The sequence below is a fragment of the Aristolochia californica genome, unplaced genomic scaffold (genome assembly GCF_029961685.1).
Source record: "Aristolochia californica isolate CCGP_79_NKW_82.1479 unplaced genomic scaffold, dmAriCali1.0.hap1 SCAF_9, whole genome shotgun sequence".
Taxonomy (NCBI): Eukaryota; Viridiplantae; Streptophyta; class Magnoliopsida; order Piperales; family Aristolochiaceae; genus Aristolochia; species Aristolochia californica.
This window is the reverse complement of record NW_027182290.1, coordinates 1,270,416-1,294,976: the sequence shown is the minus strand read 5'-3', so window position 1 is coordinate 1,294,976 and position 24,561 is coordinate 1,270,416. Positions and strand designations below refer to the sequence as shown.

Sequence of the window (24,561 nt, the reverse complement as noted above, 5' to 3'; positions counted from 1 at the left end):
GGTGAGGTGGATCACTCTATTGGACACACTCGTTTCAATCAATGAACACAACATCTATTCGATGAAATCACCCCACCACGAGTAAAAACGCCTCTGAGAGTACAGTACTGAAGCAGGTTTTGTCTTCGTGAAGACAACAAAAGCCTCGTCTCTCCTTCTTCTTTGGTACAAATGCATTAACAAATTCAGCAATCTACAATGACTTCTCACCTGCTCTTTCCCAATCACAGCAAACTCGTTGCTTTCGTTTCTGTAACGAACCTTCTCCAGTACCAGTGCTGCTCCCACACCCTGTGCATTGACTCCAGCGGCACTCCCTTCGTCTCCGGCAAGAAAAATGCGACGAACGCCGTCATGATCGCGATCCACCCAGCGTAAAATAAAAACGTGCCGTACTTGAAATGGCATAGGAGGGAGAGAAACGTTTGGGAGAGGACGAAAGTGATTGCAAAATTGACTGCGACGGCGACGCTCTGGCCGGCCGGTCGGATCTCGATCGGCAGGATTTCGGTTGGTATGAGCCAGGAGAGGGGACCCCAGGACCAGCCGAACCCGGCTGCGTAGATGCACATTAGGACGAAGACCAGAAGGGAGAAGCCTTTGGATAGTGGCTGGGTGCTGGACACGTCAATTTTTGCCGCAAGTATAGCAGCCACGATCACCTGAACCAAGACCCCAATAAATATCGCCTCGTTAAAAATAAATAAACCAGAAATTAGTGCTATAATTAATTAATAAATATATTTAATAAAAATTTCACACGTGTCAAAATTCTTCCGACACATTTACGTGAATTTTTCTCATTTTTTTTCATCTAAGTCATTGGTAAATTTGTGTCTCAAGGCAGCAGGCTTGGAATTTGCGATTTTTTGTGACTCGCTGACCCATAAGATTCGTCCCCCCTCCAATTCGGGTTGATTTGTCAACTCGGTGACCAGCATCTTAGCGATGTGGATGCAAGGGGCCCAGCGGGCTCATGAAAGTGGATCCACCTTTTGGTCAATCCACATCATCTACTAAGATCCGACTTACCTGGCAGACGATCATCTGGACCCCACCTTCCATGAAAAGCACTCTCCGTCCAAATCGATCGACCACGAAAGTGGACACCACGAGGGAGACCAGGTTAACCGAACCAAGTATCACCGACGCCATCAACGCTGAATCGGCCCCGAACCCGACGGTCTGGAAAAGAACCGGTGCGTAAAAGGCGATCACGTTGATCCCCGTAAGCTGCTGAAACAGCGGAATCGCCGTCGCCATCACCAGGTGGGGCCGATACCGCCGACGTAGTAAGCTTCTAATCGGTACCACTTTGGCGGATTTTGAGACCTCGTCTGCGCGTACAAGATCCGCCAACTCCGGTTCCACGTCCGTGTTGGACCCACGAGCCCTACTAAGCGCTTCGCGGGCCCGCTCCAGCTTCCCGCGCTGGACTAAACTGCTCGGCGTGTCTGGGATTAGAAGCACGCCTAGAGTCATGATAGAGGCAGGTACCAAAGCCAAGCCGAGGGAGAGCCGCCAGCCCCAGAGGTGGATCCGGGCCGTGAAGTAGTTGATGAGATTGGCGATGACTACGCCCAAGTTGAGGAAGAACTGGAAGCCGGTGTTGAAGGCTCCGCGCCACTTGGAAGGAGCCATCTCGGAGAGGTACAGAGGGGTGGCCTGGTTGGTGAAGCCGACGCCGAGGCCAAGCAAGATCCGACCCAGGATGAGCATTTCGACGTTGACGGCTCCGGCGTTGATGACGGAACCGGAGAGGAAGGTGAGTCCTCCTATCAAGATTGTGGTTTGACGGCCCAGGGCTTGGGTGAGTTGGCTAGCCAAGAGTGAGGCGACCAAGCCGGCTAGGTAGAGTGAGGAAGTGAATAGAGTGAGAACTTGGCTGTCATAGGTACAGTACTGGTTTCGTTCGGCGTCCTCCATTTTCCTTAGTACTGACGGAAAAAACTTTCCGAGGAAGGATTGCATTGTGGTTACTCCCCCTGTGAAATTGGGATTACTGAATGGTTAATGAATGAGAATGAAAGCAATCAGGCAAAGACAGTCTCTGATAATCGCATTTCCGCGAGGATAAGGGTGTCGTGAAATCAACAGCAATGCAAGGAAAGATCAAAGAAATCACTACTTTCCGAAACCCATTTTTTTAACAGGAATACGAAAAAGCTTTTCCACCATCAGGGGAACTCCTTTCCTCACCTGAAATTCCAATATCATACCCAAACAGCAATCCTCCAGACGCCGCGACGATGCAGGTAATGACGACCGACGCCGTCACCTTTCCGCCGTAGCTCTTCCCGTCACCATTGACGCTGAAATCTCCTCCGGCCATTAACCCCTCCTAGCGGGAAAGATTTTCGCCGGAGTGGTTACTGATCACTGGTCAGTGATCACCTCAACAACCCCCACTTCTCCCGCAGAGAGCATGAGGTTGGTTGCAGCTAAATGCGTCTCCGACGTCTTATATTGGTAGTTGGCAAGTGATAAGACAACCATGATTTTGATTGCTTGGAAGAGATTTATTTGTGAGTTATAATAAAGAGACTGGTAGATGGTTCATTATCAACCGACCCTTCCATTTGAAACCAACCTCCTCTCAACTACCTATCGAGGAGTCAAGTGACTAACTACTAGAAGATCACGGTTGCTTTTCATTCCATTTACATGTTAAGTGGGTGTATAATATTACTCTTCCATTATCTTTCATTTAATTTTTTTTATTATCAATCATATTCATCTACGCATTCGTGCTACCATACGAAAATAAAAATACGGGAAAATCAATTTTCCTTTGACTTTTTTTTTCATTAGAAAAAGTATTTTTTTTTTTTTTTGCATTTGTGCCGCTTGAGGAAACAATGTAAAAATTAATTATGGTGTTTACACTAAAAATAAATTAATTTGTATAAATAATAAAAATTAAGTTAATGTTTTCAAAGGGGTGAATATTGAATGTATTTGTTCTAAAAACTAAGTTCTAAAAATGAAGGAAATAAAATTTAATGATTTTTTTAATTTTTGAGTCGACTTTTGATTTGGATAAGTCGGATCGGACTTACAAGTTATAGGGAGAGACTCAACCCTTATGTTCAGGTCAAATCCCTTCCGACTTGCCCCAACTTTGTCTATCAGATTAATCAGTTTCGATTCGAGTTAGATGAATTTGACTCAAATTTTTATGTATCCGACAAAAATCTAGCTTGTGATTAGTTTATAAGGGCTACTTTTGGCTAACCCTGTCTAAGTTTTTAAATGAAAAGAATTTAATTTTGGTCTAGTTTTGGAGCAACTATGAGGTAATGCTCCTCATTTGTTAACATCGATCCTAGCTTCTAAATTTCATGAATTTATTTATTTTTAACTCTTATCAAATTTTTATTTTCCTTCATGCTATTTGTGAGTGTAATATTTAATTAGATATTCATAAATACAATTAACATTTATTGAAAATAATCAGCCTAGAGTATATACACTCGTACGAGGACATGGATGTATTTTCAACGAAAGTAAGGGGTGTTCTCTTTCCGTCACCAGCTTTTGAAGGAGTTGACTGCGTTTCCGCGTCTTAATTGGCCGTTGTTGGCTGCTTCTCCCATTCCCCTGATATAAATTCCCTGGTTTTTCATTCTCTCGTTCTTTGAAGGCCTCCTCCATTTCAGATCTTGTTTTTTTTTTTTTTTTCCTCTCTGCGGAGAAGGAAGAAGAAACCAATGGCGACTGTTTCACCTTTGGCAAAGTATAAACTGGTTTTCTTGGGGGATCAGTCCGTTGGTAAGACCAGCATCATCACTCGATTCATGTACGATAAATTCGACACTACGTATCAGGTAATTCTCCGTTTTCATTTTTTCTCATTTACTTCGATTGATTTTGTGGCGATCCGATGTCTTTGCCTTAGATTTGATCATTCGGAAGAGTTCTTTTGGTTTGTGCATTAGATTGTATGGTTGACTCTATTCGCAGTTTGCTCTTATTGTTGGATCTTCAATATAGGATGCTTGAAACAGGAATTCGTGGATATGGCATGGTTTTTAGGCTGCGTTCCCGTGGTTATTGTGAATTCACAATGCTATTGGTATCTTCTGATTATTTATCAATAGAATTTGTATCTATTGATTTACTCCCTTTTTTTCCATTATATCTTTTTTATTTGATGTATTGGTTTTACTGATTTGCATCAATCATCAGATTTACTCATGTCAACCGTCTCGTATGTTCGAATAGTTTAATTTATTTTGATTTACGTTTTCTACGAGATGATATCAGGAATCCATTGGAAAGCGATGATCTCATCGATATTCTAGCACTATATCATTTTTTTGAACGGTACTATATCATTAATTTCTGTTTTTTTTTTTTTTACTTTTGACGTATCCGTAGATGAAAGGTGGCCTGGTTTGTTCTGCATCTTCCTAGATTGTCAGTCTAAAACAATATGCTTAGAAGGAAACTAAAATTGAACCTTGTAATAGTGAATGAAATGAAGTAATACGAGTTCAAGTTAATTCAAAAGGTAAATGCACGTATTAATATATCTACTGATGCAAATGAGCGTATGACATTTACAGCACATTACTAATTTCTTTTGTGAAACGTTGAATTACTAAACCTTTATGCACCAAAATGTTGATTTAGCGAGGAATGGGCTCATTAGAAGATGATGTTGTTTGTGTCAGCTATAATTGAATTTTCATCAGTGTATGAATATTCAACATTATTCAACATATTCAGAACTCTGAACTGAGTTGCTGGAGTTGAAGGTTTCGCATGTCATTGAATTGTAGCCATTAGCTCCGAAGCAATCTGATTTTTTGTTTGTTGATCTAGTGGATGAATTTGAAATTAGTTGCATTATATTTAGAACAAAAATGCTGATAGATTTGGCTACAAAAGTGGATAGTGCATGATTAGGTTTTGAAGAGCACAACATGGATTTAACTTCATCCTTTCTTCATGTCTTTGTGATCTACTTGTCTAGGGTGCTTAAAAAGAATAACAATAAAGCCTTGCTTGTTGCCCTGTCTAGATATTAATCTTCGTAAAAAAATTGGATGTGTTTGGCTATTTGTGAGATCCAGAACTGGTAAGTTAAAAAGCTATCTGTACCTTTTTTCCTGGAATGTTTGATTAGGCGAGAATGAAGAAGAAAAGAGAAATTGGCAGAGCTGTGGCTAGAGGTTAAGAACAAGATTTTTTCAGCCAAAAACTGTGGCTTAAACACAGTTTTACTCTTCAGTTAGAATTTCATTCTACTATTTGGCTGTTGGGCATATTAATGGGTGGAAATTCCTTTTAGGTTACATTTGACATTTTTTGTGATCAAAGACAAATACACACTCAGAGAATACATTTTTGGCTAGAAGGTGTTGGACATATCAATGAGCAGAAATGCCTTTTAGATCACAGTTAATGTTGTTTATCATTTTGTGCAGGCTACTATTGGCATTGATTTTCTTTCAAAGACCATGTACCTGGAAGATCGAACAGTTCGTTTGCAGCTTTGGTAGGGCATCTATTCCCTGTTTGAAAGATTATGGAAACTATCCATTGTGCAATGTTCATTGACTCAGAACTTTGGTTGGAGTTTTTATTTTTTAAACACCTATCATGGTTATACTTAAAACTATTAGATATGCTTTTAAAACAGATACAGACAATTATAGTGGCAAGACCAAGTTCTACTGTCTTCAATAAACATTTGTGATTGGTGGGGAATTCGCCATTTCATGAGATTCTTTTGATTTTTTTTTTTTTGAAATATCCAGTTATGTGCTTCTTACATGCCATAATTACATGAGAGGTGTTAAACTTCCATACTCTTGTATGATGAAACTGTGCTTTTGTAGGTTCATGCTTCGTTTTGACATTTATATAGAAAACTCAAACACCTAACTTGTTGGAGATAAAAAAATGTCAGGGATACTGCTGGACAGGAGAGGTTTAGGAGTCTCATTCCTAGCTATATCAGAGATTCTTCTGTTGCAGTTATTGTCTATGATGTTGCAAGTAAGTGCTTTTTTTTTTTTTTTTTTTTTGTTAATACCTAGCTGTGATGAGTTCTTGGTTTCTTAAATCTTTTTATTTTGTTTATTTTATAGAGTGTAGTCGACTAAATGCTGAAGATTACTAAAGTAGTTTTCATATGAGCGCAAATGAATGAATGCGAACTCCAATTGTGCACACATTGACACTTTTGACGACCTTATGTATTTGAATATTCTTGCAACTTTTAAGTTTGGCTTGTACAGATCTTCTCTGTGCCAGTTTATGGTTGACATCTAATTATATAAGTTATATGCCGATCTTCATTGTATTTCATATAATTATGAATAGTAAAAAAATATAGTGCATGATCAAGGCTTTATCCTGACTTCCCCATTACTGCTAGGTATCACAGAGGTTTTGAAGGTTTTCAACAACCAAACTACAATACTCTTGATTTTAATCTTTTGCTTGACATGGTGCACAGATCGGCAGTCATTTCTGAATACTTCCAAGTGGATCGAGGAAGTAAGAACAGAACGTGGGAGTGATGTGATTATCGTGTTGGTTGGAAACAAAACAGATCTTGTGGATAAGAGGTAACATCGGATTGATTTTGATTTTTTCTTTTATTTTATATATTTCCCATTTACCGTCTGATTATAATTATATTTTTGGCCATGTTTTGTGGTGTTGATATAGGCAAGTGTCTATAGAGGAAGGGGATGCAAAGGCCCGTGATTTTGGTGTTATGTTCATTGAGACGAGTGCTAAAGCAGGATTCAACATCAAGGTGAATGATGTTTTGGTTCTTTTTCTCTTTGTTTCTTTGGTTCGTGCTCTACTTGCCCATGGCTTTTAACATTTGCACTGTGGAAATGTCCAGCCACTCTTCCGTAAGATAGCTGCTGCCTTGCCTGGGATGGAGACCCTCTCATCGACAAAACAGGAAGATATGGTTGATGTTAATCTCAAACCCACAGTGAACGCATCGCACACGGAGCAGCAATCTGGCGGATGTAGTTGCTAAACGTGAACAAATGAGTCCGGTTTAATCCATCTCAATACAAATAGAAAAGGCGGATGCAAGACATGAGAATTTTGCAATAGCTGGCCAAGATGTGAAGATTTAGCGGATTCTACAAAATGGGTCATTTCCTCACAAGATGTTTAATTGTAATGTGAAGCCTTTTACCATGGTATAAGTTTCAATTTTTTGTTTATTTGTTCAGTTTTACGTGGATGTACCTACTAGTTAATTTTATTTCATCTGCTTCGATTCTTTTTAAGTTTTACGAGAAATTGTGTCCGTACATCAATAGTTGCATCCACTTGCACAACTCTTACAGGGTCTACTAAGAGTCGTAATTCACTGTACAAGTCGACGGCAGGATAAGAAAGATACAGTTGTGGAGAATATTAGACGCCTAAAGTTAGCTGATTACTCTTAAGATTGTGAGATATAGCCGCCTTGTCAAAGTGCCGGAAATTGGAATCCGGCCATGCCAGAAGCACATGTGAAGAACGTCAAAATCTTAGGGATGAAGCTTTGTTTTGCAAGATGATAATTTTCCGCGTTGTGTTCCTGCTGAATGTGCATTGAACAGAAGGGATGTGCCGGAAGCTGGCTGTCCCCTTGAACTCTTTTCATTTCGGCCTTCTTAGATGGGAAAGTGCCATAGTTGTTAAGGGTAACACTTGGAAGATCAAAAGGCCTACTGCAACCTTTGCAGTAATATGAAGAGATTGTCTAAAAAAACAATGACGGAACAGTTCATTATCTACGCTCCCTCTTTCTTTTTCCCAAAGTCCGAACCCTATCAATCGTTTCCCAATGGTTCTATTTTTTTTTTTTTTCCATCTTTATTTGATAAAGGCAATAGATTCAGTGCCAAGAGACATTTATAATAGTCAACAGTTTCTCTCACGAATACAACTCGGAAGTCGAAGATAACAATCTACATACACATTACTCCGTGCGGGTTTGAGAGCTAGGCGGCGATCTCCCTCCCCAAAACCCTAGATTCAGCTCCACGGCAATTTACCCACACCTCAATTCAGAATCTGAAGCAAACCTAAAAAGTCTTCTGGTTCCAATTTCAACCCCGAAACCCCAAATTCAGAATCTGAAGCAAACCTAAAAAGTCTTCTGGTTCCAATTTCAACCCCGAAACCCCAAATCCAGACTCCTTCAACCTCGGGTTCTATACTCTATTTACTAGTTTTGGCCAAAATATCCAAAAGCCCTAAACCCCTAAACGTAGAACTCCCAAAACGGCAAAGAGTGAAAGTAAAATATTCTCTCTTCAAGAAGCAAAAGCCACGAAACACATAAAATCAAATCAAAACATGTATAGATGAGATGCCAATGAGAACATAAATCCTATCTCTATCTCAAACCTCGTCTTCATGAAGCAACATGTTGGGGATCCCCTTATTGACTGGGAACTTCCTCCCAGTCTCGGGACAAATCAATGCTCCTTCATCGACATGAAGCTCCAACAACGCGTGGTGAAATTTTTTCAAGAAATCGTCAGAATCGAGCATAGATGGTTCGGCTTCCTCCGGCAGTTCAGCGTAGCCAAGGGTCTTGGCGGCGTCCGCGAGAGCTTTCCATTCGATCTTCGGGAAAATGTTCCGGAGAAAATCTGCGTTGAACTCGACCTCTTTCTCGATGAACTTTTCGACTTCGAGGCGGAGAGGGAAGCCATTAGAGACGCCTTTGATGTTGCATGAGAGCATGTTGTGAGTCAGGAGCCTCATTTTTGCCGCTCCTTCACAAAACTGAAACGACCAGGAAAACAGAAAAGCTGCAGTAGGGTTATATAGACAGAGAGACGGGTTCGAGCGGGATTAACCAGACCGCAGCAGAAGCCCAATTAATGGAAAGTAGTGGTGAAGGATGATACGATTTATGAAACTTCGTGACTCTTTTTAATGAGGTGACCACCAAAACAGTTTTTCCACCATCGTCCTTCCAACAATAGAGAAAATTTTCCCCAAGCTTTTATTTTTTTTGAAAATAATATCATATATCATGATCCTAGGCCAATAGGACCACAAATTGACCCAAATTTAATCAAACCCATAGTTACTTCGCTGGATAGGTTTCTACAAGACCACATTGTACTCCATTGCCCTTTATATATTATGTAAAACGAAATTATAAACTATAACCATATAAAAAATACAGCATCCGATAATTATATTCCAAAATACAAGAATGCCACATTTAAAAGTTGTCACAGCATAAAATGGTTAAGGCAGGACAAGGTCTTGAATTCTTTACTACCAGCAGCTCTCCTATCACAGCTCAGAAACAGGGCAGTAACTTCTGATAAAGAAGGTTGAAGATCTCATTCCGGAGAGTTAACAAATTAGGTTCTTGATTTCCCCAGCAGGGAGCACTTGCATTTCTGTTGTAAAATATTCAACAAGTGAAGAATACAAAAGGAATGTCTCTGAAACTCCCAATCACCATTTACACTCTTTCTTATTGTCGAAAAAAACATTAGGATAGTGCTTCCTTCCACACCATCCCTCCTGTACACGAACATCCTGAAAAATCTCCACATCTCATCTCACTGATCACCGAGAGCTCTCCATCTATAAAAAGAAACGAAAAATGAGGAAAAGTGTGGAAAAAACACCCACCATGGCTGAAACCCAATCAGCCCCTTCAACTCTTGCTACCTTGACTCTCGTAGAACAAGATATAGCCATGATCTGTGTTACTAGAGTACTCCTGTGCAGACCCAAAAAATGTTTGCACGGCTGACTCATCAATCATCTCCACATTTTCATCATCAAAAAAGAGCCAGTGGTTATGGCTTTTCACTAGGCTAACATAGTGGCCATGGTTTGGTCCACTACCTACATGGACAACTACGGCAAAGAGAGAGTACTCGGAATCGGCATCTTCCATGGTGTTGCTCAGCTTCAGTTCTAAAGGGAACACAACTCGGTAGGACAGTTTCTTGTAACGACTAAGATGTTCTATATATTTGAAACGCTTCAGATGAATGACTAAGATGTAAGGAGGTTTCTTTATCTTCATCCTCTTCTGCGCTTCTTGTAAACTGCCATTGGAGGAATATGACTCATCACAAAAGTGGCAACAGTTAACTAATAAAAAATCAAAGGTGAATGCAAGTGAACAAAGAGTGGAAGATGAGGCAAAAAAAATTGTTTTTTCATGCACAAAGTAGAATTAAACACTGACGAACCATCAATGTCACTGAGCATGGACAAACATGCTCACATAAGCAGAGAGAGAGAGAGAGAGAGAAAGATATTAACCTGCAACATTTGTCACAAAAGAATTTATCCTCAGCATTCAAAGTCTCAGTAGAACTGAAGTTCTTAAGGCAACTGGTGATTGAGCTGTTTTGTTCGATGTCAAGGCTCAAATCCAGAAATGTTTCATCCCGTGCTGTTACTGTTTCACAACGTAAGCATCTTGTTTCATTGGTTAGTATACCCTGCAGTCAAATAACATGAACATCATATTATAAAACTGCTAAAAATATTATCAGAAAGAAGTGTAGTTGCATCATGTAGGCAAGATGCATTATGAATTTAAGAAAAGAGAGCAGTCAAACCTGGAAATTTTTGTGAACCCATGTAACTAGAGGCTCCTTTGGTGTCCCATTTGCAACTGCAGCACGAGGCCCATTTGGAACCTTTTCTGGTGAGGAGGTCTCTGGGGAACTTTTTGCTGCGTTATTCTCTTTCTCTAGGATATCAACAAGCTCATTGAGTAGAAAGTTCAAAAATTCATGAGCATCCTGCCAAGAAAAAGGCAAGGGTCAGTAAGGAAGACAAAAGCAAGTTCAGAAAAAATGGTCAGCTCAGGATGGCTCTAAAACATCACCAGTGCAACACTTTCTCTCTTCAAGAAGAAAAAAAAATGCAGCTTCTTTCTTTCAAAATAAAGTTAGAAACATGCACATTTACTACATTATAGGCTGACAACAGAATCTCAATCTCTTTTAACATATAATTCTTGTGCCATAATATTGGTCTTTCTGGATATACAAGTTTCTATCCTTTGTGAAAAAACAAGCACAAGAGCAGAATAGTGATATCTACCATTTGATCCACTGGCTATACTTGCTGTGCAGCACTGGCCCATAAGCCATATATAGACCATTATTTGAAGACAATGAGAAATGAGTTTCCATCAAGGAAGAAGTGACACAAAGGACACCAAAAGGAAAATCACAGGCAAAAACCTGAAAGGCCAAGACGGTATCAACCGCAAAGCTAGGACAGGTCAGATATAGATCATCATACCAAAGATTATCAGGTCATGAGAATCCAGAGGCTTCTTATTTATTAAGTAAAATCAACATCAAAGTTGCATTGCACCAGAAAACTATGTTTCTACAAGCTTTCTTCTATAGATATGCCACGGTCAGACAATCATGTGACGTACTGTAACTCCAGTAATACTTGGCCCAATCTTCTAAGTGTTAGGGCTGGGGATTTTCAAATCTACAGTTAGGAATACTAAATTTCATATAAATTTAGGGCTGATAATTCAGCTTAACCTACCCCAACTATATACCTAACAAACCAGCATTGCATATGTGCAAGAATATATTGAATGTTAAAGTTGGGACTATGACCATCCCAAATTGACTGGCCCAAGTTATGAGACATTTTCCCAATCAATAACCACAAGATTCTCTCATAACATTCTCACTAACATACCACCTCAGATTAGGCATAAACAAACAGATAAAGGGCCTGACACACGCACAATGCAGATTCAATACAAACTAAACTGGACAATAACTAAGTTCGACTGAACATGTCTTATTCTACTATGATAAAGTAGGGTTGAGGCCTATCCCAAAATGACTAAGCTAATTTTCCCAACTAATAACCAAAGGAATTTTTTTTCTAACACTAACCCGTGTGGGATTATTTCACTAACAATAAACAACTAAGTTCAGATAACAATATCACATTCAGCAACCAGCATGTTCAGCAAGGTCTAAAAATGTGGGGTCATAACCAGGTTGATCGTATCATGAAATCAGCTAGTATTAGGGGTTGGGGTTAAAGATCTTAGTTATGCAATAGCAGAGTCTGTTAAGGTCTGTTAGGCTGAATGAAAGGCATCTACAAGCAAAGCATTAATTACTCATATTAACAAAAATATATTATGGTAAGGTAGTTGAACTCCTACAAAATTTTAATTTTTTTGAATAAGCTTATTAGTATCCCACATAATTACCCTTCTTGTATATAGACAAGCTAAAATCATAAACCTTTGCACATTTTTTTTTTTTTTTTGAAAGGCAGTCTTCTGGCTAATGTTAGCTAAAACATATTGTGGAAACCCAATCCATACCCACAAACCTTCTGAACTCTTGTGCACAAACTCATGTATACTACTGTGTTTGTATGTGTCATGACTTAGGATGGGCTCATCTCTCCCCCTTCCTTTTGAGGTAAAAATAACACCATGTGCACCCTGGTGTAGCAATTTAGGACCCTGGTTACCAAGAAAAACTACCCTATCTTTCTGAGCAGTACAAGTCAATCAAAGATAGATAGATATACCTGGTGCATGTAAGTACGAAAGAGCTCATTTTGTTTCTTCACTCTATGCACAAAACGCTTTGGAGCAATGACACCAGTCTTCTTCTTCTGCGAACTTATCTGCATACAACGACAAGAAAATATTGGTTGAATATATAGTATGAGGATTATAAAGTATGTGTCAGTGCGCAATGAGATTGACATGAAATTAATGGCCTGTGACTTCCAAAACTGTACAAAATGGACGTTCAACAAATAAAAAGAGGTCAGTGCACTTGTCCCATACACATGCAAAACCCTAGACCAACCAATTCTTAACTTGGTAGCAGCCAAATCCCAAAACTTTCCACATAATTCAACAAACCAAATTATCTTAATATTCATCACAGAGAGAGATGTTTCAATTTTTTTTAAAAAATCAACTAAAATATTTAAAAAAAATGATAGTGCAAATTTAAACAGCTTCAGTCTTGGTCAGGTTGACTAGCCTACATAACTAGAATTAAGAAAAGTAGAAAACTTAGCTAGAACTCCAGCTAGAAGTTGCAATAATTAAAATTTTTCACCAAACGTACAAAACCTTTTTCTTGTACAATTTACAAAAGTAAACCTGCTTCAAAACATGAAATTTTTTGCTTAAACTCTTTAAGTTCATCACAGACTGGAAGTATCATAGGTCCAGCAGATCTCTTACCAAGACAAGAAATATGGCATCTAACTGTAGGCCAGGAATATGAGAAAATCAAAGGACAAGGTGGTCCTGAGCTATATTACTAAAATAGTTTGAAAAAATTTCACAAGCATCTGCACTGTCATACCATCACTTGTAAAAAATAAAACATCTAAAAATATTATAGAACCATAAAGTTGCCCGTACATCCAATTATTTACTAATTAAGACTTCATACAGGTGTGTATTGGACCTTTGGCTCAATGGCCTCATGGGGGAGTTTATAGTGTGAGGCCTTGAGTTCAGGTCTCAATAGGAGTATTGAGTGTGTGTGTGTGTGTGTGTGTAGTCAGCATTCCAAAAACTAATAATATATTTTTTTTTTTTATAAAAAAGAGAAGACCTCATAGAGCTGAAATCACCACTTTCACAAAGAAGGAAAATGATTCAGCATACCACATGTAACTATTGCAGCAATCTGAGCTACCAGACCACTAGTACCATATTAGAAGCAGCTAAAATTTCAAGACATAATTTTGCTTTTATGAATATTTACACTCACACAGACAGCCAAAAATGCAATAACGGTGAGACTTGAACCCCTTTCAAGTGTTATTAGGAAACCTAAAAAAAAAAACAAAGGCAACAAGAAGCTTTTAAAAGAATTTTTTTTTTTTTGGGGAAACATTAAAAATAAATACTGGTTTCAAAATCCATTATTCCCATGAAACAACAACAGAAGTTCATAGATTTATTTTTTCAATATCTATTCAATTTGAGAAACATTAATAACCATGCTGGGTGCTGACAAAAGGGAGTTAGTGATTGTGTGGCACATTACTTTCCAAAAAGACAACAAATGCTCGTTACCAAAAATTAACTTTTGAACTATTAAGAGAAGCGCTTTATACATGAAGAAAAAGCTCAACAGTCATAAAACCCTATGTGCTGACAAAATCTAGTAACTTAAACTTAAAAATATCCCAGACAATCCACTGACCCATCCTAGTTAGCAGTAATAACTGCCAAACAGTTTTTTTTTCTTGAAAATCAATGCCAACATATGTAAACCAAATAATTCAGTTAGCAGTAGTAGTTCATTTTTAGCCTGTAAGGTCCACCAGATACAATTCAAAATCCAAACATAATAAGAGCAGGTGTTCGGACCATTCAGATCAGACAGTTGAAAAATCTGTTCCTTAAACCCTAAGCCCTAAAGGACTGAAACCAAAAGGATACTAGCTGGTATTATGAGTTTCATTTACTCCATAAATGCTCCCCAAATTTCATAATATTCTCCATAACGCCGTTTTTGATTTTTTTTCATCTGAATGTTACATTCTGTTAAAGCTATGAGAATGTTCAGAATCCACCTCCTGATAAATACCTAAATTTAGTATAACGATCCAAGTAATGCCTTTGATATCCTGCCAAGTCACTATTTTTATCTAGCCATGCAAATGCATTCAACCTCTTAATACCATTCAGGCATTAAGTAGTCTATCACAACATCCTTTAGCAAGCACTAAATGCTTAATTACACTCTACAGTAAAAAAAACTCTATTTAATTGAACCAGTTAAGTGCTCACATGTAATTTGCGTCATTTCCCCCCTCATTTTTAATAGATAACTGAAGGGAATGAATTAAACAGTGAAGTATCTCATTCAATATTTATCTTACTTCTGTGATGACCTTACATCTCTTTTCTTGAATGCTATTGTCAAGTAAACTTCCAGAAAACAATATTCTGACAGCAATTTAGGGAACTCGTATTCTATGTCACACTCTCTTTTTTCTTTAGACAGTAAAAGTCTCACAAAGTGAAGCACAACTGATTCAAATTATTACACATCATCACCCATTATACATGTTACAGTTATACATGACAAGCTGCAAGTCAAGTTCCAATTTCAGAGTCTATGACATGTCAGAGCATGCATTGCTCAACAAGAGTATAGGAGGGTCTTCTGACATTGCCACTGTTTGCCCAGCAGCAGCTGAGAAGTTTTCAAGGCATGGAAATCCTACGATGTCACAAATAAGATAGCCTCACCACCACAATGAGTTTTTAAGTTTTTTATTTAAACAAAAAATAATATCAATAATAATAAAGATTCTTTTATGAAACTCTTAAATCCTCTAGTAATAGAAAAATCAATTTCTAGATTTGCATGTGGAAGATCCAACTAAATCCAGCAATTCAACAACTTTAATAAAACAGACTTTGTGAGTAAATGTCAATACACATATGTAGACAAGGTCTACTAGCATCATTTCCCCAAACAACAACTTGATACACCATATCGAGTACATTGATCGAAAAAGGGAGCCAATTGAAAAACAATAATATTGTCTACTTTGAATTCATAACCATGGTTCTAAAGCAACAGAGTGCACCAATACAAAAAGGAAGTACATGAAATTATCAGAAAAATCCAGGGGAAGCAGTCCCAGTCGCAAGAGTTATGAGCTAGTAAATGTACCAAGAATGTCTGAGAAAGACAGGAAAAGAAAAAGATAAAGCAGGCTTTTTAAGGCTACCAACAAATCAAGTTATAGAACCTACTTGCAAAATAAGATCCTTGTTCTCGATACTTTTTGGACATTACAAACAGTTGAATGTCTCTTGAGATGTCACAAAAAAAGACATACAAAAATCAAGGTGATGCACAAGTTTACAAGCTTTAAGACTATGCAATAAGACATAGATTCTTATACACACATTTAAAAAAAATAAAAAATAAGACAGATTCTCTTCTGACTGGCTAAAATAGAGTGATTTAAAGGGTCTCTTTTTAGCATTAGTTATCAATCCAATCCAAACACACATGCAACCGAGGTAACTCACCTGTCAGATTTGAATCCAAGACCCCCGTTAGGAATACCCCTAACTTCACAAATGAATCCCCAACTTGGGGGGATTCAAAAATAAAAGTAAAGGTACTAGAATTAATCAAAAGCATTAGGGCCTCCACCTGACTGAAAAGATCTGCTAAGCATGTCAAAAGGTTTTCTTCTGCGTCTCCAATATTCTTGTTATTTGCATAATACTCCAGTAACTGTTCACGGAAAGGGACACAAAAATAAAGGGCCTGGTATCCAAAAAGAAAAAAAAAAGGACAATTAGTAATATAAAGAGAATCAGAATAGGGCAAAAAAAACTTTAAAAATTACCAAATGACATTTAGGGTCAAAGCATCATATATTCAAGTTAATGATGAGGTAGCCATAATTTTGAAAATAAAGGAAAAAACCTCCTTTTTCTCGGGGCATATTTCTAAATCATCTTGAACTACTATTATGACCAATGTGGATGACATGTAAACAGAAGAAAGGAGAAACCATGAGGAAGAGGCATAGCTAAAGACAAGTACCTCACTAAATCCAACTAAAATTTGTTGCAAGTACATGCTAGCCCTTTGGGTCTACACTACCAAAATGGATGATCCCAACATCTCCAAAGATGAGCCAAATATAATATCTTTCTTCAAGGACACTTTTTTGCACAAAGACAACATTAGGTCCAAGAAAAAAAAGGAAACAAATAGCATTTTAACCATGCAAAATTAGAAGTCATGACCATCAGAGTATTCAGCGCATCAGAGCATAACACATAAACACCGAAAATGAGTTTGCAAATTGATCTACTCAGACAGAACTCGTCCAAATTCACAAGACCAGCTAGCCATAACATAGTTATCTGCTGCTGAATTGCCCAATAAAAACATTCACTAGTACCGGTGGCTGCAGTTACGAACCTAGAAACCATCGGAAAATCTCCAAGAGAATAACTAACAGAAAATACAAAGAAAAAAACAAGCAAAAAAGACATATTAAAACGAGTAGCTTCAACTTCTTGTAACTCAGTAGATCAAGTATACTGATGTGAGACAATTTCCCCACAAAATTCACTACCAAAGGTAACCGTTTAACCGAGATGTAAAATCAAACAGGAAAAAAGCAGACCTTGTTCAAAACATAACTATAAAACAGATAATCACATTAAAAAAATAGGAAAAACCAAAAATTACAAACCAAAGCAAAGAGATCCATCGCCGACAACAAAACAACCAAGAAATACTGAACGTCAATAAAATTCCAATCAACAAACCAGAAGGAGAACCGAGAATGGGGGAATCGACAATCAATCCATCCGATTGGAACCACACCTGCAGAACGCTGTTGCAATAGCACGTGTTACCGAAATTCTCCAACCCGAAATACCTCTCGCCTTCGGGAAACTGGTCACCGAGTGCTTTCTCGAGTTTTGAGCCCGCGGCTCCCATGACCATGAACAACGTCAGAAGAGCACGAGAATGAGGCGATTTCCCTCAGCAGCACAGAGTATCTTGCACCATGAAAGTACAGACAGAAAACCCTTGCCGCCTCAAATTGGGGTTCTAGGGTTTCAGAATAAGTAAATCAACAGTGGAGGACGACGCAGTCTAGTTCGGCGGGCGAAGAGAATGATTTGGCCGTGAGGGAAAGAGACGGAGACTTGAGAAATGGGAATGGAGAGAAATATCATCAACGGCGAGCAACGATCTGCCAGCCTTCGTCTTTCACAGCTTCCTTTGACTATATACGTATGTGCCTACATGTATATGTTTTGTATATCCAATTTAGCTTGTTACCACATCGACAACAACTAGCCAATATACTTAACAGACCGGTTTATTAAATATAAAAAATTACCGCCTACAAGAGTGGACGGAACTACTCTGACACACATAATTATCTTCTTAAATTATTTTATAATTGTGTTTTCTATTATATTCTAACAAAGATGACCATTGATTTCCTGTCAACTTCTTTGATTATGATATGTATTATCCAAATCTACTCATTTTCATCTGAAAACCCAAAAGGTCATATACCTCCCATCCTTCAAACAATTGGAGTGGGTGTGTTTGAAATATTTTCTCTTCATTCTATTTACCAATGTTCTGTTTTTACTTCATGGTATTCTTTTCTTGCTCTGAAAGTCCAGTATTGGGTGGCAAGTAACCGGGTTCTCTCTAGATTGGCCTTACCTGGGTGAGAAATTGTTCTCCTTCCATTTTTTGTTGCATCTAAAGCATGCACATTAGTATACTTTGCCAACTAATAGCCCCTTTCACCGTCTCGTTCAATGGCAGAATAGTAACCCAACTAGCCGGTTTGAATTATGACAGCAAGCGACCTTTCCCACATATCTCACCTCTCACCTCCACTCTCTGTGCCGACTATGCCAAAATTTCCTGTCCATCTCTGGTGGCACCTCCTTAGGTCAAAACTGCTATTCATTTGCAGGGTTTGGACTTTCTCCTCCTGTTTCCAATCTATCGCCTCCCTCTCCAAAGGCGACATGAATATAAAAAGAATATCAGAATCAATAAATTAGGCCTATTAATATTAAAATGAGATTGAATCTAATAATTTAGTGACTTCTACTGTCAAGGTTTGGGATTTATGACATATGCAACTTCTTCAAGGGGCTGAAATTTTCCAGGATTGAGCCTCTTTTCGACCAGCTTATTAGGAAGTAAAGCAAGCACCAAAGTGGAAGTAGTCTCAAGCTAGTCAGCTATTAGGCCCTCAACTTCATCATATATACGCCGCTCCATCTGCAATTGAACAGATATAATCATAAGATAGGATACCATAGTGCAATGAAAAAGAGCAGAATGATCACAGTTATGGACGCAAATGAGGTATTTACTGCAAGCCTCTCAACATAGACAGACATGAACTTGAGTCTCTCAGTCCCAGAACACTAGCATCTGAAATAAAAGTCTGGGAAGGACAACCAATGGTGAGAAAGAAACTGGGAGGATCTCCCATAGAGGTTTCGTTTTTTATTATTAATTTGGAATGTAAAATCTTCCATAAAGATGCAATGCAGAAATGAATCCACTCTTTCTAGAGAGTAAAATATCATCTAGTTTGCTTCTGGCAATGGTAATTGTTGTAGGCATTCTTCAAAAAGAGTGTACAGTCTCAGAAAAGTTAAAACGAGATAGTTCTCTCTATCTGGTATCGCCTCATTCCTTGAGCTATTACCTGTCCTACTTAGAGCAAAGGTTACTTGGCATTTCTATAGTGATCATTCTCTTCTCGCCTCCTAATCACATTCTTCAATGGAAACGTCTTGTAAATGCCTTGACTGAAGAGTTTGTAGTAGTTAACTTAAATAACAGATTGATGCAAGTACATTGACACGAGGCTGTGAAGTGGTTGCCGTTCTTTTATCTCCCAAGACTGATTTTTTTTTCTTCTTTTTGTAGATTGCTCGACTTCTGACTGTAAAAGGGAAAGGGAAATTGAACAAGGCATCGACAAAAGGCTTTCAAGGAAGCACTGATTTAAGAAGTTATTGAAGCTATCACTATAAAAACTGGTCTAGAAGATTATCTGTGTTAAAGGATCTTTAGACTCTCACATCTGCTGATAATTATAACTTGAAATTGTTGATTATCCCGCTATGAACTCGTTTAGATAAATTCAGCATCACAGTTCTGCATTGATCGCCGAGCTCCACCAAGCTTAGACTCAGAGTTACACTTTCAGATGAATTTTCACCGCCATTACTGACTAAAATTGTTTCTCTCAACAACCAAAGAGCAAGATATTTCAACCAAAAGAGGAGAAATAATTCGCACCATATGGCAGTAGAATTTCCAGCCGGATTCCTGTTCCCTTTATCGAGCGGCAAGGGCGAAAACCGCTCTTTAAAATCCCTATCGAAGAATTCCCAATCCGGTAAAACGAACCCCGCGATCGCAAAGAGGCCGAAGACTTAAGTGGCAAACATCTTCTTCAACGAGAAAGTGCAGAAGCCGACGAGCACTTCCAGGGCAGCAAGAAAAACCAGCGATGAGCGGAGGACCGCATCGCTGCCCATGAATCCTTGTCGGAAAATCTATCCCTAGAAGAAAGAGTAAATGGAAATCTTCGTACTAGGTTTTCTTCATCTCCATTTGTATTCTTAATCTGGAGATCGGAACAGACCAGGAGCTGAGAACGATTGATCCCTTCCATGGCCAGGCATTCAATGTCACTGACGTTGGTCAGCGACCTCTTTAACGCTAGTCGGTTGGCCGAACTTGATTTAATTATTTTCAGCCGAGTTTCGAGCCGAACCGAGCCTATGTGAGGCGAGAGGTAACCAGCCGAGTCCGGACGGCATACTGTCAAAGTCCTAGGCAAGAGTACTTCCTAGGAGGTCACTCATCCTAGAATTACTCTCGCCCAAGCTCGCTTAACTACAAAGTTCTGAGTAAGATACCTAGCCAATACAACCCGAAAAGACTAGTCGTTTAAGGTGCGGAAAGCCAAGTACCTAACTCAGACCACAAACTCTAACAAGAGTGGACGGAACCACTCTGACACCCACCCCGCCCATTCTGGAGCCGCTTCTCACGGGATACGAACGCGGGCCGTGGCGTGCCTAGCTCTGATACCATGTCAAAGTCCTAGGCAAGAGTACTTCCCAGGAGGTCACCCATCCTAGAATTACTCTCGCCCAAACTCGCTTAACTACAAAGTTCTGAGTCAGATACCTAGCCAATACAACCCGAAAAGACTAGCCGTTTAAGGTGCGGAAAGCCAAGTACCTAACTCAGACCACAAACTCTAACAAGAGTGGACGGAACCACTCTGACAATACCCACATGCCCACCACACTGCTCCAGCACAAGGAAAGGCAATGCGCATACGGTAGAGGAAGCGCGTATGGCAGCCATCCATGTTTGGGATGTAACGCCGGCAAGCCTAGCACATGCCTTGGCGTAGCGCACACAAGGCTGGGTAAGTCGCACGCAAGCCAGGCAGGCAAAGCGGGGTTACACATGCCCCAGACTCCAGGTAGGGCACCCGCATGCAAGACTCCAGGCGAGGCGCCCACAAGACTCCAGGCGAGGCGCCTGCATGCAAGACTCCAGGCGGGGCGCCCGCGCACAGAGGCATGGCGCCTGGCGCCCGTGCACAGTGGCATGGCGCCTGCCGCCCGCGCGGTGGCATGGCGCCTGCCGCCCGCGTGCAGGAGTCCAGGTGAGGCGCCCACGCGCAGGAGCCCAGGCGAGGCGCCCGCGCGCAAGACCCAGGCGGGGCAGGTGGGGCGCACGCAACCTGGCGCCAGAAGAGTCCGGAAGACTCCAGAAGGCGCCAGAAGCGGAAATCTCCATGTCTGAAGGGTTTTCTGGGCCTCTCTAGAAGTTTCTAAAGGCCAGGAACAACTGGCACGATTTTGTGAGTTTCTAGAGCCTTCCAAGGCCAGGGAGGAGGCTTATAAATAGGAGGGGCATCTCCCATTGTAAAGCATTCTTGAACATTCTTTGCATTCATTGCTCTCCAAGTGTATAGAGAGTTTTAGCCTTCAATAGAGTTGAGCTTTTCTCTTCCATCTCTTTGGTCTTTCCATTGTCCCTTTGTTTGGCAACATCGAGTGTGGGAGGTTGGGAAGAAGATCTGAGGCACAAGGAGGCTGACTAGTTCTTGGGAAGAACTAGTCAGCCTCCTTGTGCCTCAGATCTTCTTCCCAACCTCCCCCTAGGCCGCACGGGGTAGATATTCCGCTTGGCTAGACGGACTTAGCCAAAATCTAACCGCATGACAACTGGTATCAGAGCAGCATTTCCAACCATGGCATCCACGAGTGGCGATGTAGCAGCAAGAGGTATGGAGTCACCCTCTGAAAACAATGTACGTTTTTGCGATTTCGAGTCCAGACTTGCAAGCATGGAGGATCAGTTTTCAAGACTGGAGGAGTATGTGAACGACCTTGCACATGCACGGTTACCTATCCCGGAATGGTTCCAAGGGTACGAGGACGACGTGCACAGTGCTATGGCCGTGATGCAAGCCGAAATCAGGAGGGTCGACGAAGAGGTCAAGACCATTACGGGAGAAGTTCGGGCGAGGCTCACCCTATGCGAAAGAGCCCTTGCGAATGGAGGAGGTTCGCAAGGGGGTGCAAAGATCAAAATACCGGAGCCGAAAGCTTTCACTGGAAAACGCGACCCAAAGGTAATAGACAACTTCCTTTGGCAAGTGGAACAATATTTTAATGCTTCGAAGTTAACCAGTGAAAAAGCCAAAGTCAACACTGCATCTATGTTCCTTGCGGAAGATGTTGTACTTTGGTGGAGGAGAAGGACTTCGGGCGAGCAAGGAGATGAAGCGCCGGTGGAAACATGGGAGGACTTCAAGAGAGAACTCCGACGCCATTTATTTCCGGAGGACGTAGACTACCAAGCTCGGAAGGAGTTACGTGCCCTCAGACAGAAAGGTACAATTCGCGAATATGTCCAAGCTTTCACTTCTCTTATGCTCTGTATTCCTCGTATGTCCGACGAGGATAGGCTCTTTTCATTTCTGGTCGGGCTGAAGCCTTGGGCTGAGACCGAACTTCGTAGAAGGGAGGTAAAGTCCTTGGCTGCTGCCATAGCCACGGCTGAAAAACTGACCGAGTACGAGCGAAATTCGGAGGACAATGCTACTCGGCCAAGCAAAGACAGCAGCTACAACGGCCAAAAAAAGAAGAAGAAGCCAAAGAAAGAAAGGGAAAGGACCGAGCCCAGTGACACCCGCCACACCAACAACAAGAAGAAGGATGACAAAGGTAAGTCCTTCAAACACCCTCTTAATTGTTTTATTTGCGAAGGGGAGCACATGGCAAGAGACTGCCCCAAGAAGAAACTGTTAAATGCTGCCCAATTCGAAAACGAAAAAGAGGAACCACGGATGGGGGCTCTATCCTTGCTCAATGCTGTTCGTTCAAAGGAGCCAAAAGCGAGTGTCAAAGAGGCAAGGCCGAACCGCAATCTCCTTTACTTGGATGTCATCATCAATGGATTCCAAGTAAAGGCAATGGTAGACACCGGGGCTACTCACAACTTCGTCTCGGAAGAGGAAGCGAGGCGTTTGAAGCTTAAGGCTACGAGAGATAGTAGCAGAATGAAAGCCGTGAATTCTGAAGCAAGAGAAGTCTCAGGAGTAGCCAAGGCCGTGTCTGCCAACGTTGGAGAATGGGGTGGGAAGTTGGACATTCACCATCGTTCCCATGGATGACTTCAAGGTCATTCTCGGCATGGACTTCCTCACAACTTGTAAGGCTTTCATTTTACCTTCATTAGGCGTAGTAGGTATTCTCGACCGGGGGGGGGGGGCTTGTATGATCAATGGTTTCAAAACCAATGTAACCGAAAATATTGAATCAATTAGCGCCGTCCAGCTTAAGCGGGGTTTTAAGCAGGGCTATTCCACCTACTTAGCGGCCTTCTGTGAGGTGAAAGAAGACGTGGCCCAAGTGATTCCCAAGGAGATGACGGGAGTCCTGAACGAGTTCAGGGATGTCATGCCAAAAGAGCTACCCCCTTGTCTGCCACCAAGGAGGGGAGTGGATCACAAGATCGAGTTGGAACCTGGAGTGAAACCGCCCTCAAAAGCCCCTTATCGCATGGCGCCTAAGGAGTTGGAAGAGTTGAGGAAGCAACTAAGCGAGCTGCTTGAAGCGGGGTTCATTCAGCCATCCAAGGCTCCCTACGGGGCACCGGTCTTGTTCCAGCGCAAGAAAGATGGTTCTATGCGCATATGCATCGACTACAGAGCTTTGAACAAGATCACCATCAAGAACAAGTACCCCATACCATTGATTGCCGATCTGTTCGACCAACTCAGAGATGCCCGAGTCTTCACAAAACTCGACTTGAGGAGCGGCTACTATCAAGTCAGGATTGCGGAAGGAGATGAACCGAAGACGGCATGCGTCACCAGGTACGGATCATACGAGTTCCTTGTGATGCCATTCGGTTTAACTAACGCACCAGCCACATTTTGTACGCTTATGAATGAGGTCTTCAAAGCGTTCTTGGACAAGTTCGTGGTGGTGTACTTGGATGACATCGTCATCTATAGCCGCACAATGGAGGAGCACTTATAACACTTGCGTGAAGTGTTTCGAGTCCTGCAGGAGAACTCCTTGTTCGTGAAGAAGGAGAAGTGCTCCTTTGGCCTAAAGGAGGTATCATTCCTTGGCCATTGGATTGGAGGAGGCCGCATTTGGATGGACGAGACCAAACTGCAAGCCATCCGAGAATGGACCGAGCCAACCAAGGTAAGAGAACTTCGTAGTTTTCTTGGTTTGGCTAACTACTATCGCAGGTTCATAAAAGGGTTCTCAGCCCTGGCGGCTCCCTTAACGGACCTCCTGAAGAAGGCGCAAAAGTGGCACTGGACGGACAAGTGCCAACGTGCTTTCGAGTCACTCAAGCAAGCCATGATGGAGGGACCCGTCCTGCAACTTGCGGATTTCAGCAAAGCGTTCGAGGTGCATACGGACGCATCCGACTTCGCAATCGGAGGAGTCTTGGAGCA

The 24,561-nt window shown here is 40.8% G+C and overlaps 4 protein-coding genes and 1 long non-coding RNA gene across 7 annotated transcripts; 1 reads left to right on the top strand and 4 right to left on the bottom strand.

Annotated features, from left to right (window-relative positions):
- Positions 1-32: 32 nt before the first annotated feature.
- On the bottom strand, positions 33-2,449 carry LOC137940394 (sugar transport protein 5-like). The gene is made up of 3 exons (XM_068785432.1): positions 2,200-2,449; positions 1,033-1,985; positions 33-662 (listed from the first exon to the last, which is right to left on the bottom strand). The coding sequence occupies exons 1-3, from the start codon at positions 2,330-2,332 to the stop codon at positions 225-227; spliced, it is 1,524 nt and encodes a 507-aa protein (XP_068641533.1). The 5' UTR covers positions 2,333-2,449; the 3' UTR covers positions 33-224.
- Positions 2,450-3,616: 1,167 nt separating this feature from the next.
- On the top strand, positions 3,617-7,277 carry LOC137941109 (ras-related protein RABH1e). Its single transcript, XM_068786373.1, has 6 exons — positions 3,617-3,827; positions 5,433-5,503; positions 5,918-6,006; positions 6,470-6,581; positions 6,685-6,775; positions 6,869-7,277. The coding sequence occupies exons 1-6, from the start codon at positions 3,711-3,713 to the stop codon at positions 7,010-7,012; spliced, it is 624 nt and encodes a 207-aa protein (XP_068642474.1). The 5' UTR covers positions 3,617-3,710; the 3' UTR covers positions 7,013-7,277.
- Positions 7,278-8,267: 990 nt separating this feature from the next.
- Positions 8,268-8,828, bottom strand: LOC137941462 (multifunctional methyltransferase subunit TRM112 homolog A-like). Its single transcript, XM_068786894.1, has one exon. The coding sequence runs from the start codon at positions 8,743-8,745 to the stop codon at positions 8,377-8,379; it is 369 nt and encodes a 122-aa protein (XP_068642995.1). The 5' UTR covers positions 8,746-8,828; the 3' UTR covers positions 8,268-8,376.
- A 302-nt stretch (positions 8,829-9,130) lies between these two features.
- On the bottom strand, positions 9,131-18,408 carry LOC137941765 (ubiquitin carboxyl-terminal hydrolase 4-like). Of its 3 annotated transcripts, none has more exons than XM_068787340.1 (8): positions 18,240-18,408; positions 17,376-17,800; positions 16,182-16,298; positions 12,556-12,654; positions 10,584-10,769; positions 10,282-10,463; positions 9,676-10,061; positions 9,131-9,588 (listed from the first exon to the last, which is right to left on the bottom strand). In XM_068787340.1, the coding sequence occupies exons 2-8, from the start codon at positions 17,496-17,498 to the stop codon at positions 9,494-9,496; spliced, it is 1,188 nt and encodes a 395-aa protein (XP_068643441.1). In that variant the 5' UTR covers positions 17,499-17,800; positions 18,240-18,408; the 3' UTR covers positions 9,131-9,493. The 3 variants fall into 3 exon arrangements, with proteins under 3 accessions (XP_068643441.1, XP_068643443.1, XP_068643442.1); XM_068787342.1 differs by lacking the exon at positions 18,240-18,408 and adding an exon at positions 16,581-16,702 and having other exon boundaries at positions 17,376-17,451; XM_068787341.1 differs by having other exon boundaries at positions 9,481-9,540; positions 9,637-10,061; positions 18,240-18,405.
- Positions 18,409-18,518: 110 nt separating this feature from the next.
- LOC137941766 (uncharacterized) lies at positions 18,519-19,976 on the bottom strand. Its single transcript, XR_011110443.1, has 3 exons — positions 19,628-19,976; positions 19,249-19,488; positions 18,519-18,812 (listed from the first exon to the last, which is right to left on the bottom strand). It is a non-coding gene; the product is annotated as an uncharacterized lncRNA (long non-coding RNA).
- Between the last annotated feature and the right edge of the window lie 4,585 nt (positions 19,977-24,561).

Bases quoted from the DNA above. Each gene is read 5' to 3' on its own strand.
- LOC137941765 (XM_068787340.1), bottom strand. From the start codon at position 17,498: ATGGTCATGGGAGCCGCGGGCTCAAAACTCGAGAAAGCACTCGGTGAC. The intron at 16,299-17,375 runs GTGTGGTTCCAA...TTTGGATACCAG, and splicing joins ATTGCAACAGCGTTCTGCAG to GCCCTTTATTTTTGTGTCCC. The intron at 10,464-10,583 runs GTTTGACTGCTC...ATTTGACTGCAG, and splicing joins GGGTTCACAAAAATTTCCAG to GGTATACTAACCAATGAAAC.
- LOC137940394 (XM_068785432.1), bottom strand. From the start codon at position 2,332: ATGGCCGGAGGAGATTTCAGCGTCAATGGTGACGGGAAGAGCTACGGC. The intron at 1,986-2,199 runs GTGAGGAAAGGA...CCAATTTCACAG, and splicing joins GTATGATATTGGAATTTCAG to GGGGAGTAACCACAATGCAA. The intron at 663-1,032 runs GTAAGTCGGATC...GTCTTGGTTCAG, and splicing joins TCCAGATGATCGTCTGCCAG to GTGATCGTGGCTGCTATACT.
- LOC137941462 (XM_068786894.1), bottom strand. From the start codon at position 8,745: ATGAGGCTCCTGACTCACAACATGCTCTCATGCAACATCAAAGGCGTC.
- LOC137941109 (XM_068786373.1), top strand. From the start codon at position 3,711: ATGGCGACTGTTTCACCTTTGGCAAAGTATAAACTGGTTTTCTTGGGG. The intron at 3,828-5,432 runs GTAATTCTCCGT...CATTTTGTGCAG, and splicing joins AATTCGACACTACGTATCAG to GCTACTATTGGCATTGATTT. The intron at 5,504-5,917 runs GTAGGGCATCTA...AAAAAATGTCAG, and splicing joins ACAGTTCGTTTGCAGCTTTG to GGATACTGCTGGACAGGAGA.